This window comes from Panthera pardus, unplaced genomic scaffold, assembly GCF_024362965.1.
Source record: "Panthera pardus isolate Hobbes unplaced genomic scaffold, ASM2436296v1 HiC_scaffold_6, whole genome shotgun sequence".
In the NCBI taxonomy this organism is placed as follows: Eukaryota; Metazoa; Chordata; class Mammalia; order Carnivora; family Felidae; genus Panthera; species Panthera pardus.
In genome coordinates this window covers 84,427,039-84,446,197 of record NW_026526991.1, presented here as the reverse complement: position 1 = coordinate 84,446,197, position 19,159 = coordinate 84,427,039, and the positions used below count along the sequence as shown (strand labels likewise).

The following is a 19,159-nucleotide window of genomic DNA, read 5'->3' as shown; positions in this document are numbered from 1 at the left end:
ACAAACAAACAAACACAAAACAAAAACAAAACAAAACAAAACAACAGTGTATTTATGAGTTTTCGGACTGAAACGAGTTATTTAAACAGACAGCATGTCATTCACAGGAGGGTTGAAATCACCGGGATGTACTGCATCTCTCTTACTAAGATCCAGAGAGTACAGAAGAACAAGTTAACTAGACAGACAAAATATTTAAAATATGAATGCCTTAGGAAATGTAGAGCAGGATACACATACACTGAACATATAAGCCTAATAGTGGAGTAAAAAAACTGCCATTTTCAGAAGTTCCTATTTGTAGAAATCACAGCCCAGGCAATCTGTACATTCTTTCATTAACGTTGTCTCAAAATTTAAAAGAAACACATCTCTATCTTATTTTATTATATAATCACGCTGTTTAAGTCAGATATAATAATACTTTAAACATGTATTTTAAGTATTAAATATTTACACAAGCAAAGAAGAAGGGAAATGAAAACTGGGATTCTTCCTCAAGGTAAAAATTACTATCTATACAAGTGGATGACATTTTCATTGTTCGGGTGCTTCAAGGCATCCGCTTGGTCAAAGCTAGCTGCTTATATAAATAATGGTGGAACTCATTAGTTATGTGGTTCTACATTTGGATGTTTCAAACTAAGGGCAGATTTTATCAAAGTGTGTGTAAATTATTTATCCATTGATTCATCTTGCAAATATTGACCTCTAACTACAATGCCTTCTCTTTCCCCCTCATGCAGCTCTTCGCTTGCTGAATAATTTTTGTCTCTCCTCACACACATATACCGCATTTCTATATACATTACTTCATTTTAAATGTCTCTTAGTGCTTCTGAGTCTGACTGATGTAAGATGTTATTTTGAACATGCCAAAGCATCTAAACGGCTCCAGTCTTTTCTTTTCAGCCCGCATTCCTTGATAAGTGGCAAAGCTTCCCACTTATCAGTCACTCAAAGTGACTGTAGCTGTCAGTTGTGTACAAAGCGCAATCAGTTTGGAAGCGGAGACACCAGCATTTTTCTTCTCAGCTTGAAGCAAACACGTTTTGACTGCTAGTCATTCAATTTTAAAGCATCCTCAATTAGGGGCGGATGAAGATATAAAGAAAACACATCCTAAACACCTCCACCAGGCAACAGAAAAATTTTATTGTTATCTCTTGATTTTCCTCTCGGCAGCACCATCCCTCCACTTTTTCTGGCTGCGAGACACGGGTGCTCGTGACAACACACCCTCTATCATGAAAAGATTGCGATCATATATTATACTGACACTCTGTGAAACCTCTGCTGAGGCCTGCTTATGTTTTCTTTTGCTCTCTCCCACTTGAACCACCCCACAACAATTTAAATAACTGACTTCTAAAATTAAAACGCAATGAACTTTTAGACCTGCTTGGCTTATCAGTGAACAACAACTTTTTATTCAATGAAAACATGAAATCCAGTTGAATGGGAGAATAAAGAGGAGAAAACTTTGCCAGAGAAGAACTGTGGGAGAAAGAAAATAGAATTAAAAGGGTAAAGGAAATGACTGGTGGCTATGTCAGATGGTCAAGCAGCAGGTGTAGACAGAGATACTGGCAAAGTAGTGGAAAGGAATTCGGAGGTAGAGAGGGGAGTAAAAAAAATGCATTCAGAATTAGATGGTGGTTACAGTAGAAGGAAAAAATTTAAATATATATTTAAATTTTGGCAATAAACAGAGAAAACGAAGGGAAACTGATTTAAAAAGATATGTAGAAACCTGAGTATGTGTGAAGGAGTGTGTGCATACATACACATTCACACAGTGTATACACATATACTAATATAAATCTCTAAATATGTGTATGATATGCAGATTAGCTCATTACTTCACCACTTTTAGTAAACATATGTGCATGCTATGAAAGTTCATTAGTTCACATCTTCTAATTTCCCATTTAGGTGTAACAAGATTGTCGACATCAAATAATTATTTTTAAAGATACAAACTTGTATAAACATGGCATCCCATCTTTTTTGGCATTTATACGTGAAGATTTCATTACATGCAACGTTTGCTTCTGTAAAACACAACTTTCCTGCATTTGTAATTGTTAATTTCCCCCATTTATAAAAGAGCACTCTCTTACCTGGTTTATTATAGAAAGCAAAAGTAAAATACTTTTTAAAAAACCCTGCCACATGCGCCAGTTTAATAGGTTTAACTCAGTTTGATAAGATCAATTACTCTTATTTTCTTGGGATTATCTGAATTAAATCACTCCTTGCTACTCTAATAAAAAGAGAGAGGAAGAAAGTGCCTTTTAAGTTTACATAGTACTCAACATTCAGGATCTCTGATTCATGCATACACACACACACACACACACACACACACACACACACACAGTTCTCAGTTCCAATGTCTATAAAATGGAGATAATATCATAACCTATCTGCATTCTTGTGATAATTATATGAAATGACGTCTGCAAAGTGCCAAGTACTTAACAAGCAACGGGCTGCTCTTCTCACCAGTATAATACAAAGTACAAAATGATTTTACAAATCATATACAGCACTAGGGAATGTTGGTTATCTATTTTTGATGGCTCCCTAAAAATCTATTTCAATCCCCTGAGAAAATTATCATCTTGCTTGTTATTACATATACTACAGAGTGGGGAATGTGCCCACAGTTTATTCATTCATCCATTTAATAAATATTTTAAGGCCACCTTGGTGCCTCAGTCAGTCAAGAGTCTGACTCTTGATCTCCGCTCAGGTCTTGATCTCAGGGTCATGAGTTCAACCCCCATGTTGGGCGTGGAGCCTACTTAAAAAACAAACGAACGAACAAACAAACAAACAAATATTTTAAATTTTGTACTATATGCCAGGAACTATTTATATGTACTTTGAGTATAGCAGTAAGCAAGACAGATGAAATCTCCAACCCCACAGAACTTAACTGCCAGGTATGTATTGTGGCAGTATGGGGTACAGCAAAACCAAGGTACATATAAGGAGGCGATAAGTAAGGGCTGTCAAGAAACGTAAAAGCAGGACAAATGATGAGAGATGACTTAAGGGATGCAGGGACTAGTTTGGACTGGGTTGTCAGAGATGGCCACCCTAGGGAGGATACCATTTGTAGAGAGAACTGAAAGAAACGAGGGTCTGACTTATGTGCTGAACTAAACAAACTATTCCAGGTCATCAGAAAAACAAATAAAAATGTACTGATTCTAGGACATTCTTGGAATATTCCTTGAAACCAGGAAGGACAGGTTTCTAAGGTAGAAGGAATGAGGGAGACAGAGAGGTTGGCAGTGGTACATTAAAGTACAGCCCAATAGACTGACATAAGGAGAGTGAATTTATCTTAAATAACATGATTTTGAGCATGATTATAGCATAATTAAATTTAAAATATCACTCTAGCAGCTTTGTGAAATGTCCACCCAGGGGGTCAACAGAGGAAGTTGGATGACCAACACGGATAGGAGGCGACTATATCAGGCTAAATGAGAAATGATGGTGACTAATGGTAGGTGAAGTTGGTCAACTGATAGATTAAGGATAAAAACCAATGTTGATGGGTTATTTATGAGGTATTAAAGAATGAGAGGATTTAAGGATACTTCCTAGGTTTTGGTGACAGCAACAAGGCATATGGTCTTATACTCATAGTTGGATAAACTGGGAAATAATGAGTTTAGGAAACATAATTAAAGGTTCTGCTTTCAAAATGTGAAACTTGGTGCCTACTAGCTATGTATTTAAATAGGCTGAGTAGGCAGTTGAATATTTGGCTCTGAGGTCCAGGAGAGAGATCAAGGATGGGAAGATAAATTTTGAATTTATTATCGTTAAAACAGTACACACATTGATTAGATGAGTTCGTTTAGGAAGTAAGTCAGATGATGGAGAATTATAGCATGATAGCCTTTAAAGGATGTGGAAGAAATTATCATATGAGACTGAGGATGGAGAATAATAATTTTTTTTTGTTTTTGTTTTTGTTTCTAAGCAGATTGTGGTCTTTTGGAGACCAAATGAAGAGTGTTACAAGAAAGTGGGAGTAATGACTTTATCAAATGTTGCCATATGACTGAGAATTTACCACTTCTAGAATACTTGTTGATGAAGAAGCAATTCCAGTTTCTCTTTTTGCTTCTCCTTGAAGAGAAAACTAGGGGTCATCCTAGTATCATAAAGATACCTTAACATTCTATTTGTCTTCCTTTCCATTTTATTTGACTGTTAGCCTTTCTTTTTTAAAGAAAAATAGAGCTAAACACACACACACACACACACACATACAAATAAAGTAAAAAGTCAGTTTCTTTTTTACTATAAGTTACATAAAAATTTACTAGCTTTTGTGTAGAAATTAGCCCTCTGGCTTGAGAACTAAAGGAAATTTGCCATGTACAAGGAATGACTGGAATATATGTCTTGACTCCTGATGTAACTACTCTTCACAGAACAATTAATTTTATGTTAACACTCGTTAATTTCATTGGCATCTAATTGTCTTCCCATTTGTCAACTCTCTTCAAAGATGGGAGACAGAAATTCTTTCTAAAGGCTTTGTGAGCAACTCCCTGCTACAGCATTTAGTTTACCACACTAGTAAATGTGTAAGCTAAGGTAAAGTAAAATCAATTCATTTTAGGCCAACATATTGACTTCTGGCCTATATTTCCAAATCTGTTGCTATTAACCTGCTTTGTTTTATTTTGTTTCCCACTATTTGATAATTACAGTCCCATGGTTTTATATAAGCCCTGATGGGCCCTGTTTTGTTAAATGATAAGATATGGAGTACAGAGCCTCAATGAAGAACAGTGCTCAACTTTTTCCACAGGTAATGTTGTTTGGGAAAAGGATGTAAAGTCATGGGAAAGACTGTTGTCAGTCTGTTTTCTGGGCCAGTCTCAGTGATTCCATAATGGCCATACTGGATCAAATGAATCCAGGCTTCACTTCCAAAATGATACTAAAAGATCAGAGAAAGAAGAAACATGGAAATGATACAGAAGTAAGACAGAAAAAGAAAAACAGTAAGGAGGATTATTTGAGATTCCACACAAAAGAGAAGAAAAAAATCTCCTTCCCTGAAAAGTATTATTTATGTTTTTAGTGAAAAGTGTACATCAGGATGAGTGAATTACAGAACCAGAATTACAACTTCTAAAAACTGCTGTCAAAATTACTTCAGCATAGTCATCATACAGAGTTACTTTAACATTATTGAGGGTCTCAATAATGCTATTAAAAAGTTTAAAATATCAGGGTCATAGTTTAAAATTTACATAAATATAAACTCATATTGTTTGATAAATCTATCAAAAAGAGAAAAAGAATGGTGATACTCTCTATATCTATGTTCCTCATCTCCACTATCTTCCCACTAAGGAAACTAGAAAATATATTCTACATTTACAAATCTTAGTGAAGTTTGGTTTTGGAGCCTCAAGCTTTTTCTTTCTACAATAATTCATTCTCTTTACAAGGACTCCTTTATTCCCAGATATTGGTTAGTGTGTCTTAAATATTTTCTCCTATTTAAAAATAAAGCACATTTTTAACTTTGCAAATTTTTAACTTTGCAAATTTTTAACTTTAGCAAATGTTTAAATTTTTAACTTTTTTTTTTTTGAGGGAGAGAGAGAGAAAGAGAGAGAGAGAGAGAGAGAGTGCATGGGGGAGGGGCAGAGAGAGAGGGAGACACAGAATTGAAAGTGGGTTCCAGGCTCTTAGCTGTCAGCACAGACCCCGACATGGGGCTCAAATTCATGAGCTGTGAGATCATGACCTGAGCTGAAGTTGGACGCCTACCCGACTGAGCCACCCAGGCATCCCAAAATAAAGAATTATTTTAAATGCTGTCCTGATTTCCAGTCCAAAGTGTTAGATTGACCATGTGCACTTATCTCTATTCTTTCCTGAGACACCAATAAAATGATAAAAACAAAAAATTTAAAAACCCGTACCAAATAAAGCAATAAAGAATAAGAGATATACACGGGCAGTAAATTTGACTAGAGTTTCAGAAGATGAAAAGTAAGTATAGAATGTTAATTAATGTTAAGTGGGTGAAACAAACTAGAGTATACATGGAAGGAGTTAAGTGGAAATGAGGCTTAATTTGCGCTCAGAACTACCAGAATGTTTTGGGATTTGAAACTCCAGGTATGAGAGAGAGGAGTGAGGCCTGGACTGAGAACAGTAGTATTTGGGGCACCTGGGTGACTCAGTCAGTTAAGCATCTGACTCTTGATTGCAGTTTAGGTCATGGTCTCACAGTTCATGAGACCAGTCCCCATGTCAGGCTCTCTCTCTCCCCCTCCCTTTGCCTCTTCCCCTCTCTTTCTCTCTCTCTCTCTCTCAAAATAAAAGAAAACTGTAGTATTACTTGGAAGTGGCTCCATCAGTTCACCTCTACCCCAACTACATCACACTTCCTCAAGAGAAATCCTAAAACAAAGACTTTTGTATCCATGCTTGTGATGTATGGCCAGCTTCCTGTTCTCACTAGAGCAGTGTCCACCTGTTGATAAACCTCATTCATAGTCACAGCTCCCAATCAACTTTTCCTTGTATCTCTTTTAAATCTGAATTATTTTTTTTTAATTTAAGTAGGACTTTAAACTGAAAGAGAAACATCAAATAAACAAGCAGATAAAAAATGGAGGAAAAGAAAATTTGAGGAAATGAGACTTTAACTTTTTAAAAGCGTCCTCAAATTCCAACTCATTAAGAAATGACAAGAACAGAATTAAACAAGAACAGGATAAACTGAAAAAAGAATTATTAGGGAGAAAGAACAAGCTTATGGAAATTAAAAAGGCAATTTCTCCAACAAAGATGCAATTAAACTGTTTAGAAGATAAATTTCAGGCAATCTCTGAGAAAGAAGACTCAAGAAACAGAGGCAATAATATTGACAATAAGAAATATATTGATCAATCCATAAAAAATATATCTGCCTCACAGGAGATTCAGAAAGAATTAGAAAAATAAGGAGATAAAATGGGCAAAGGAAAAAAAAAAGAATTCTTTAGAGCAAAAGAATGCAACTCTTTAGACTAAAAGATTCATGTTGTTTGTAATAAATGAAAAATATTTGTATACATTCCAGTGAAATGTCACAGTAAATAGAAGACATAAAAGCTTTCAGAAAGGAGAAATATTGGTTGCCATCCACAAAAAAATGTCAGATCAACATCACATTTCTTGTAGATGTTAGAAGATGATGGATCAATGGATTTGAAGTATAAGGAAAATCTTTTCTAACCTAGAATTCAATTTGCAGCCAAACTATCAATCAAGTAGAGAGCTTAAACAGAACATTATTTAGAACATTTTTACCCCAGACACTTTAGTTCCTAAGTATCCCCACACCGTTCCTTTTCTATCAGGAAGTTTCCTGATGTGGTTCCAGAGCAAAATATGGAGATAAACCAGGAGGACATAATAAGAAACAGTGATTCCAGCTCTGGAGAATCATAAATGGGTGTCCCAGAATGTTGGCTGGACCAACCAATCTAAATGAAAGCAGGACAGATGGCTAGGAAGCAGGTATCCAGAAAAGCGGGGTTTCAGAGATTTGATTTATTCTTGAGTATTTACAGAGTTATAAGGCAAGTAACATGAGTAACATGAGGGGCAGGGGGAAGAAAAGGCAACTGGAAAGCACAGAGCTACACAGAAAGGAAATAGTAGCATCTGTTTTATTATATCCAGAAAACAATACATAGACTTGTATTTTAAATATAAACACCATTTTTTGATTTTTAACTTTTAGGATTAACCAATAGGTAAAGTGTGAGAGGTATGTGTGTATACATACATACACAAACACATGTATTATATATATTTAGAGTAAACATACAGATAACAGAAATTGGCAGTTGGGAATAAGAGAAAAGAGATGTCATCCTCATCTGACAAGGCAAGTGCAAAGAGACTATTTATAGTTGATTGGAAAAGAAAAGAGGTGTAAGTAAACTATTTAAAGCTTAAAAGTACCTGCTGGAAGAATTTAAATGACTTTTATAACGACATGGTAAGGTGCGGGAGGGGAATAGGAGAGGTTGTCAGGATGGAGATACAAAACCTAAGCAAATCTTCATTTCCAAGTTAATGATATTCAAAGTTGATAAGTCAGGAGCAGCATGATAATTATATTTTATAGACAGTGAAGAAAATACTAAGAGGTTATTAAAAATGAAAATTTAAAATATTCTAAAGTGGCTCCTTCTGAGTAAAAGGATTGGGCACAGTAAATACAGGAGCATATAGAGGATTGGGCTCTGGACAGTTGCCTTCATTACTCTCTTGTACTCTTAGCAATGTGACATGTGTTACATCAGCAAAGATTAAACTATATAGATAGATAGATATCAGTCTATATAGATATAGATATCAATGTATCTGTATCTCTATCTACAGAGACAGATTTATCTAGACAGTGAAATACTATGCTGAAATTCCATCATTAGGTAATTGCCAGGAGATGTATTAAAATATGCTTAAAATATTTTGAAGTGGCTCTGTCTGAGTAGGACAGAGAGCTGCAGTTATCATCACGGCTCCTCTAGGAGATGGCGCCTATCTTCTCAAATTGGAACTTCTACTTCCAGAAAGTGCAAGGAAGAGCAGGAAACCATCCTTAAAGCTACTTCTTTGTATCTCCATATTTTCTCCTTTTACAGTATATCTGAAAGCCAAAAACTATATCCTGTACGGTTGTGGTCTATTTTATTTCCTACAGCAAAACATGAGTCAGAGCTCAAGGAGTTAATGCATTTCCTTCTCAGGTTGAAATGCTACCTTAATTGCATGGTGTTTATTCTTGGCATTTCCAGTCTCCTAAAGAGACAAGGTTACTTTGCAATCTCTTTGTGCTCATGTATGTGCGTGGAGTCTTGTTGAAGGGGGTAAAATGCTTCCAACTTACCACACTCAGAGAAAGAAATCATAAATCAGCAGGTCAGTCAGGTACTATTATTTCACCTTTCACGTTATTATGTTTTCAATACAATTTTTCAATGGATTTTCTTCTGCATAATAATTTATCAAGAATTGCTAAAACTCTTAATGAGCTCAGAGAACTTTGGCTCCAATAAAATGAAACCTTTATCACAAATTGGTTGAGCCCATGACTGCAACTAATCATTCAATTGTACATAAGTCAAGTTGTATTTTTATTTTGTGGGAATAATTTCCCAGGGAAAGAAAACTCATTTGAAAACTTTGGGCCATTAAGCCTTAAATGGTAGAATATCAGTAAAATAAAAATGAACTGGGCCAAGACTTGGGAGACTTGGAATGCAGCCATTCTTCTACAAGTAACAACTTATGTGACATTGGGAAAATCTTCTAACCTTACTTGGTTTCAGTTTACAAATGTCAAAATGAGAGATAGGTCTAAATAAAGGCTATCTAAAAACCCCTTGTAGTTCTAAAATCATATGGATTGTTGGAACATTGAACTTAAACAGTTTTCAGTGGCCACTGCCATGTAGACTATACTCTTTTGTTCCTAGAAATTCTCCTCTTGCTGGAAATACTCATTGAATTTTTCATCATCAGAAACACAGAAGGAACAAGTTTTTCTCTCCTAATAACTTAGGCAAAAACTTTAAGCATTCTGTGCTCACTACATCCCAGGTATAATCCCATTCCTCGAACTAACCTAGTATCACTTGGTTATTACAATTCCCATTAAATAGATGGGAATAATGAAACTCAGAGGGACTAAGCAATTTTCCCAACATCACACAGAAGATGAGGTGTGAAGATGTGAAGACTGAATTTAGGTATGTCTAATTCTAGAGACTCTGCTCTCTATCTTCATTTTTAGTCATTTAATACAATTAAAGTTATATTTCACACAGCTAAATGTAGTCCTATACCACCTAAAGAGCCAAGCTCTTCCTTACATACCATTGAATATACACTGACCAGCCCAGAATACAAACGAACAAAGATCTGTCCTTTGCTCTACTCTTAGCTCTAGACAGAATCAGTGACCCAGATCTATTACTAGTCCTGCAAATGCATACCTTAGGAATCAGAAACAATAAGGAGATTATTAAATATCAAATCTTTGCCCCTAAAAGAACACAATGAACAACAGTTGGAAAAGTTTGTCAAAAGGGAGAAGGTAACAGGTATGTGGAATCTCTTAAGAAAATTCAAACACTGAACTTTCAGTATGGGAATCATGACAAATATGCATTTTAAAAGAAGCACATCTTTAAAATTTCTCTTACCATTATCTGAAGTGGATTTCCTACTAGAGCATGTTGTTGGACTGACCCTATTAGAGGCTAATAAGAGCCTAAATAAAATTCCATTGAGTATTATTGAAAAAGGATTAAAAAAATTTTCAACTAGGACATGCTTCCCCCACTCATTCCCAAAGCTAAAGAAATCCTGTCCCATACAAAGCTTCAAGATAAAAAGGAACTTGAGTCTCCGGGGCATTCAGTTTGTTGCCTTAATGGAAGCTGAGTAGAGGTCACTCATTCATTTACTTTAAAAGGTTTTGGTAGCAGTGAATGAAGTCAAGATTAACCGTTGGTCTAGGATCATTATTGGAAACATAAACCACCTAACTGTCCCTATTAGAAACAGGTTGATTTAATGTAAGAAAAGAGATTAGTCAGAAAATAAAACTGCTAAAAGATGGGCACTTAGCATAAGCAAGAGAGAAAAAGAAAAAAAAAGGTTATCTTTAAAAAAATCTAAAGTTATTTTTCTCTGAAATATCTATAAATTTTATCTCACATATTAATGTGTATTAAGAGTGAGCTATCTACAGTAAGTAGGAATGCAAAAAATTCTATTTTTTTAAGGACAGTAAACAAAAATATTAAAGGAAAACACTGCTGAATGGGAGAAAAAGCAGACTAGAAGTTTCTTAGTGTCCCTAAAACTAAGAGTCTCATAAAGAAACAGACAAGTTCTTGTGGGAAGACAAGATATTTTTGGTATTATGACATGATTTTATTTGTAGAATGAACTGATTTTTGATGTTGCAGAGAATAACAGAGAGCTTTCTTGTTTCTTCTTTTATCCTAATGTGTTATGTGAATCGACCTAGAAGACTATAACTCATAAAGTCTTAGAAGACTATAACTTATAAAGTCTTCATAAGGAAGTAATGTAGATTGAGTTGTCAATCCAATTAGAATCAGGCAATTGTAGAGTTAAGTTTGCTTTTTAAAGAGAGAAAAACAGTTCATAAAAATTGATCCTAAGTGATTGAATAAAATGGGTGAATTTGCTAATTCTTATGGCATTTTCTCTTTGAATAAATAACTACAGAGTAAAACCTACTACCACTCTTTTCATCTGGAAAGAAGAGACAGAAATAACAGGCCAAGAGAAATTTTGATAACCTGGGTCATTTCAATATATGAATGTTTGTGCATACACAGACAAGTATAAACATGTTCATACATTTTTTAATTGAATGACATATACTTCAAATGGAATAAAAATGTCTAAATTAACCTCTCCTTTAAAGAGATCTCAGTAAAATGAAGAAATGCTGGGGAACATCATCCTCATGTCAGTTAACATAGCCATCAAGGGTGAAAATTTGTCCTGCTCTTCTATCCTGTCAATCTAATCCATCTAGCAGATCTGCCTACCTATCTAATGTACTGCAGGCCTTTACCAACATTTGGGCCAAGTTAATGTCTTGTATGTTTATAATTGCAACCGAAAGCTTAAAGGTGGCCTTAATTGTGGTCTACTAACATTTCAGTCCACTATTCTACCAACAAAGGAACTGGAATGCATTGTTTTCTAAAGCCCAAAGCAACAATGGCATAACACGTAAGAAAATGCAATCAGGATGAACAATGTAAGTAGGTATGTTTATTTCTATAAGGTCTTAGTCTCCGTATAGAAGAAAAAGGAAGTAGATCAAATTCAAAATATACTACCTAAGTACTTTCAGATATCAAGTAAATGTAATCTATTATAAATTCTTATGTAAACATTGATTATGTGAGCACTGACAAAAATAAATTTGTAATAATATTGATGACTTTGATTTGCCTTCTACTATAGCAGGTTTGATTTTTACTCTTCTTCCTGCTATATGCTGCTAAGGAAAGGGGGATGAGGGAAGAAGAAGAAAGGGAGAGAAAATATTCTGAAAGAGAAATATTGTAAGGATTTATACGAGCAAATAAAAGTATCTGTTCTACATTTTTAATCATCTATTTCTTTTTTTTTTTTTTTAATCATCTATTTCTACACATGTCACTACAGAAGTCCTTCCCATAACTGTTTGAGCAATCTCTCACTAGACTAAATATATTGTGACTTTCATAATTGTTAAGTATTTGTGAGATTTCCCCAAATCAATGATTTATAAAATATACTTTAGAACTATGCTTTTAGTTAATGAATATACTAGAAGCTGTGAAAATGAATTCCTTTCAGATCATCAGTCTTGCTCAGTACCTTTTTTTTTGCCTGAAAGATTCCCTACTTCCAAGATTAAAAAAAAAATAATAGATTAATGGGTTTTGACTCTGTCAGTATCATTTATTTGTGCTAACACTAGAAAGAGGACAAATAAATAGATACAGTATCTCAACATCTCTTAATGTTTTCCTAAAATTACTATTAGTATGACATTAATTCCTTTAGGGACTATTGGTGTTTTGTTTTTTTCTCACTCTGTGAACTAGTGGAGGCCAGCAACTTAACAGTTTGATCATAGAAATTTTAAGCTTTTAAAATTCTCATATTCAGCAAAATTTCTACGAGTAGTCAGAAAACTTTGCTTCTGATCTTAGTGCAACCTGTAAATGGTTGTGTAATCTTGGGCAAGCCATTAAACTTGGCTTTAGCTCTCTGGAATACAGTTTCCATAGTCATATCATTTCTAGGGCAGGTAAATGTTAAGGAACTTCATTTTAAAAATTCTCTGACTTATAAATTGTAGTGCTCCGTGCTCTGGTGCAAGGAATCTATCCATTTCAACACCAGGCCACTATGACTGAGCTTAAAATCCACATTTGAACGTAGTGGTCGTAACTGTGGCAGGACTCCAAAAGAACTACTGAAGGTGTTGGCTAAACTTATATGGTCAGGTGACATAGCTTATGAGCCTTCTACGTATTCATACTACTGGTTTAGATATATTTTTGCAATTCTGTTTAACAAAGGACTATCTCAGTATTACAAAAATTACAAAAATTTAAAATCACCAGTGTGTCTTCAAATTACAGTGAAACTGAGTGACTTGCAAAGGGCCATACTGCTGATTATGGAATTGCTTATTGATAATGAGAAGTTGCCATAAGCATTTTGTTGTTTTAGATTTTCAATAATTAAAAACATATTAAATGTAGTTAACCTGGTATCATCAACTAAAACTATATTCAAAGACAGCATACTTAGACTGAACAGGAAGTCCAATGAACAGTTTTAAACCACTGAATAACCACTTGCCAGATATGAACATATGTAACATCACATTAGGATTTGCTGCTTGTCATTACAGTGAAGGAAAGCAAAGAATCCTGGCTGGATCATCTCACTGATGTTTCTCTGTCTCACCAACCTGTGACTAGCTCACTAAAATTTCAGGTGCCCCAAGAACGAGTAAACCCTGATTGTGCTATATAATCCAGGGAAATGAAGTGTACTTGACCCAGTTAGGTAAAATGGGCTAAACTTCGTTGGCAATGAAGTCTAAATGTGATTAAATACAAAAGTGAACTAATGTAGACATGTATGCTTCTGTCTCTTATGGTATTTAAACTTAATAAAAGAAATATGCTGGATTCTCAAAATAGAACTTCAAAAGAATGATAAACTTCTTCTTAATATGTTGGCATCTCAAGATAGAAGTCCAAGAGAGTGATGAATTCCTCTTCTCTAACATATGCTTCTAAAGGGTAATGTTACATAGGGTTGGATTCATAGCTCTATGAATCAGATTCCCTTTCTTGCTAGTAATAGCAAGTATGTATTGAGGACCTACTGTGTGCCTTGATACTATGCTGAAATGCTCCACCCATAACTCCATTAAATCCTCATAAATACTCTATGAAATAGGTGCTTTCAGAAAGGGAATTTTCAGAAAGGGAAACAATTTTGTCATAATTCATGCCGCTAGCAAGTGGTGAAGACTGGACATCTCTGACAACTTATTTTTTCTTTTTGTTGGCAATATAGCTGCTTTCTTGTTCTTCATGGATGGCTCCTCACCATCACACGTTTCCATATAAGCAAAATATGCATAGAACATGTCTATATGCACATAGAGCCCTTGCTCTTGGTTCCTCCAGGCAACATGAAGGGTGAAATTCATCACCTTCCCTAACCTCAACCTCTATCGCGTATGGCTCTTGAGCATACGGTAGAACATACTCTCTGCCACTGCTCTCTAACAAACTTGCCATACCTTTTTGCTTTGCCTCCCCTGCATGTCATTCATTAAGAACACTGATGGGCATGTTAAAGAATAGAGCAAATGAAATCTTTTTAACATATCTCTGCAATAATTTCCTTTTGGTAAAGGATGAAAATGACTGTCCGCTTGCTCAGAATGGAGCTTCCTGACATAGTAGGGCCTGTGATGGCCACCATTTGCAAGATTCTCATGGCACAGGAGATAACACGGCATGAATTAAGCCAAAAATAATGTTTGTGTTGGAGGTCACTCCAGTAAGGTGATCTAAAAATTAGAAACAGAATATATATATATATATATATATATATATATATATATATATATATATATATATATATTTAATTGGAAGTATGTATGAAATTATGATTTCTGACCTGGATCTGTTGCTGAAGCAAATTGATTTTGTGTTGTTGCTGCAGGAGCTGCTGCTGCTGTCTTGCAATCTGTGGAGAAATTGCACATGAAAAATTTAAAAGTATATTGTTGTCCCAGGGGGAAATTACCAATGTTCTGTTTCTCAAAGTTTGATTTGACACTGATTAAGATGATGAAAATAGATGTGCCTGTGCCTCTACACGGTACCAGCAATTCACTCTTAAGTAAGATCAAACAAGGTATTTAGTCTTCTGGAACAGTTTCTTTTGGCCTAAAACAAATGAGGCCTAGGACACTATGACAGTGATCGAATCCAGTATGAAATGGTAGAGTGTCAAAAATCCCTCTTCCTTCCAGGCAATACATTAAGAGCGTACTGCCTCTGGCATTTTTTAGCTCTTTTCTACAAAAGAAAGTATCGCGTCAACAGGGGGTTATTTTCACCTGGGAGTTCAGGGTAGCACAAAATATTGTGTTAGGAGAGGCTGTATGCCTTCGTGAGGTTTTGGTATTTGTTTTTGTTTTTTGGGTTTTTTTTTTCATAAATACTGCCCTCATTTCTACCTCCCACAAACCCCTAAACTGCGAAGTCCTCAATGCACTCCATTATGGTTTCTGCTCCCAGTCTTAAGGATTCTGCTCTCACTAAAAAGATTCCTCGTAAAGTCACGGTTAACGTCATTTTTTAAACTCTAAAGTGTCTTTTGGACCTCGCTTTTTGGCCTTTCATCAAAATTCAACACTGAAGTTTTCTCCCTCGATCTGAACTTTCCTCCCTGACTTCTACGACATCACATTTCCCTGGGTTTGCTCCTGCCTCAGTCTGTTTCTTCATAGTTACCTTCAATCGCCCTGTCCAGCCATTCAATGCCATAGTTGTATATGGCTCAATTTTAGACTCAATTCTTCCCCCCAGGTGCCAAGTGTTTACAAATTTGTTTCTCTAGACCACACCTTTGTGTTAAGCTTCAGACCCATTTTTCCAATGGCATTCCCAAGAATACTTCATATTCAACAAGTTCAAAACTAAACTCAGGACTTAGCCCTCCATGCAGTCATCTTTGAGTGTTTTCTAAGCCAGGGACTAGCACAATCACCTCCTGTTATTCACTCTTGTAACACCTTATACATTTACTTAATACTACATAACATACTATGATTTTATCTTTATCTTATTTTTGTTTTAATTAACATGGTACTGTCAACTAGGTCGAAATCCATAAATACAGTGAGGTGAGGAATCGTGTATATTTTACTCACTGTGCAAAGCATGGTACAGAAGGAATACTGATGAAGAAAGCATGAATGAATAGATGAGAAGAAAATTTTAAATACTTTATTACATGCTGTCAGGTAGGAAACCTTCTCATGAGAATGTAACTTCTAACTTCATAAAAAGTATCACTCTTTTATAAATAAGCTCTATTTCTTACTCTCATCATGTTATAATCAAGATTGTTTTCATTATAAATGTATGTCCCTTAATCTCTGTATCACAAAGCTAAAAATTCAGGAAAAATTTGACACCTGCAGGGTCCATTACTCTGAATGAAAGTAAAGAAACTGTAGGAGGAACATGGGTCTACCTGGCTGCACAATTAACTTTTTATTTCCCTTAACGGCACTGGTACAAATTATAGTTATTTACGTGCTTTCATTTTATCTTAGGAACAGGGTTTTTAAAAATCAATTTTTTTCCCCTGAAGAAAGCAGGAAAGAAATGGTAGGAAAAGGAGTATCCCTCTTTTACTTAAATCTGGTCCTTTCCTCCCACATATCATTTCAGCTGAAGTTTAAATTTAAATCTTTCTTTCAGCACCTTATGAATTCATCAAGACATTGACCACTTCACACACCCCTCCACACTTCCTCCCATTCCAAGCCACTGCTTTCTCCTTCTGGATTATTATAATAGTCTCCTATTGCTCTTTCTGCTTCTGCCTTTGCTCCCTACAGCCTATTATATATCAGTATCTGGAGAGATCCTTTTAAAATATAAGTTGTGTCATGTTATTTATCTTTTCAAAACCCTCTCACTCAGAGCAGAAGCCAGTGTCCATATGATGCCTGCAAGACCCTGTATGATTTGGCCTCTCTGGTTTCACCTTTTCCTGCTCTTCCCTTTGTACCCACCCCTCCCCTACTCTTGCAACACTGCTCTCCTGTCTCTTGAACACACCAAGAATGCTCTTATCTCCCATGGATATACCTGCCTCTGGGCCTTTGCACTTGCTTTCCCCTCCATCTGGAACCTCTGTCCCTAGATAACTGCACTGCTCACTCCCTCATCTCCTGCAAGTCTCTGCTCAAATGTCACCCTGTCAGTGAGGTCTTCCCTGATCACCCATTTTAAAAGAGCTTCTCTACCCGGTACTCACATCCCTAATTCTCTCCTTTACTTATATCCCTTATCAACATTTACTATATATTACCTGTTTATTTACTATCTTTTCCTAATTAGAATTCAACACATTAGGAATTTTTGTCTGTTTTATTCCTTGTTGTATCCCAGTAACTAGAACAGAACCTGGCATCAAATTGGTGCTCAGTAGTTGAATTTGTTGAATGAAAGATGTGGAATGGCAGTGGAAGAGTCCAGTGGCAAAGCTGATCAGTAAACAGGTTCATTAGCATCTCTAAGGGCTGTAATGGGAACAGTAGAGTGTACAGAGTAGGGACACCCTACAATGAGTAGGGAGTTTGGAAAGGAGGGTCAGAAAAGGAGTTCTCAAGAGAAGATACACTTAACCTGAATCCTACAGAGTAAGCATTAAATGTGTTTCAGAGATTTCCCTGTGTCCTAATGAAAAGATAAATGTGATCACAAGCTTGGTGGTTATGCATGCCAGCACTGCATGGTAGAGAAGATCTTGGGGAACAAAACAGGCTCTAGAAATCTGACCTGAAGCTTTCACAGGGGATCTTCTCTCAGGCTATGCAGGCATCATTGCTTAGCATCTCTCCAACAGAGGAGAGAAATTCTGGAAGAACCTAATGATTTCTAACATTCCAAGGATAATGTCAGAAAAAGTAAAAAAAAATTCTAGAATCTTTGATGATGTGTGCAGATGGGCCAGAATGTGAAAGAAGAATGAAGAGGACTTTGCTCTCTATTAGTGATCACTTGGATTTTTCAGGACAAATATGCCCTTAGATCCACCAAAGGAGGGATTCTCTAAAAAGAAGTATCCCAGAAACAGTTTCAGAAGCTGTTAGAATTTTCTAGAATTCAGGTGTTTGAAAGTATTGAGAATTGTGAACAAGAAAAGAGTAGTCTTTTTCTAGACTGTCAGAGGCAAACATACTGAACTTTTATCACAAGGGTAATGCAAGAGAAACATGGGCCATATTCAAGAACAGGCCAAATGTATCTTCAAGAAAACTGATGAGGCATTTCATTAAACAGAAAGCATTATCTTTCAAGCAGAGATGAATGACCAAGTAGGGAAGAGTAAACTGAAAGGAGTCTCCTCAAATGTAACCTGAATATTTCTTCTTTCAACTCTGCTAGTTTACATTTTGAAAACTGCTTATGGGGCGCCTGGATGGTAAAGTCAGTTAAGCGTCTGACTTCGGCTCAGGTCATGATCTCACAGTCCGTGAGTTCGAGCCCTGTGTCGGGCTCTGTGCTGACAGCTCAGAGCCTGGAGCCTGTTTCAGATTCTGTGTCTCCCTCTCTCTCTGACCCTCCCCCGTTCATGCTCTGTCTCAAAACTAAATAAAATGTTAATTTTTTTTAAATTAGAAAAAAAGAAAACTGCTTAGGAAGGGTTTTGCAAGGATGTGTGAAAACACAAACACCCGTAGCTAACTAATGGTCTTCTTCCATTTAGGATGGTGAATGGACTGAGCCCAGAATAGGGGATGGCAAAGGAAGTTAGCCCCAGAAAAGATGTACCATCTCTCTATGTAAACTCACCCTAAGACTCCCTTCTTTCTTTCCCAACACTACCAATTTTCTTTAGTGAAAGTTCTTGTGTATCGCCTCCATTTTCCTACTATACATTTGTCAATTCTTATGTCTCATTTCTACCACTAAAGCTCCATAGAAGCCACACTCATAAAAGGCCAACAGTGAGAAACTAAATGACAAATCTAGTAGCTTTGTTTTTCTGGAATTGTTCATTTTCCTTTCTCTACCAGCTGTATGCCACTATCTCGCAAGGATCTACCCTTAGTTCCTTTCCATTTTCTCATGATGTCACCACTATTCTAATTTAGGGCTTACAAACCTGTCATCCCCTTCATGAAACACTCTGGCCCCAGATATTCATATGGCTGCCTCTTTTCTGTCAGGGAGATCTGAACTCAACTGCCAGATCCAACCACCCAGTCTAAGAAACATTGCCT

The 19,159-nt window shown here is 36.0% G+C and overlaps 1 protein-coding gene across 21 annotated transcripts in view; it reads right to left on the bottom strand.

Moving 5' to 3' along the window:
• The window catches only part of SOX5 (SRY-box transcription factor 5), a 1,011,059-nt gene that overhangs the window by 187,090 nt on the left and 804,810 nt on the right, over nucleotides 1–19,159 (bottom strand). For 19 of the 21 annotated variants that reach the window (XM_019452504.2, XM_019452503.2, XM_019452501.2 and 16 more), the window contains one exon: nucleotides 14,809–14,877. In XM_019452504.2, the coding sequence (XP_019308049.1) occupies nucleotides 14,809–14,877 (69 nt within the window). Of the gene's footprint in view, nucleotides 1–14,808; nucleotides 14,878–17,711; nucleotides 17,755–19,159 lie in introns of those variants that run through there. The other 2 variants (XM_019452516.2, XM_019452517.2) reach the window with 2 other exon arrangements.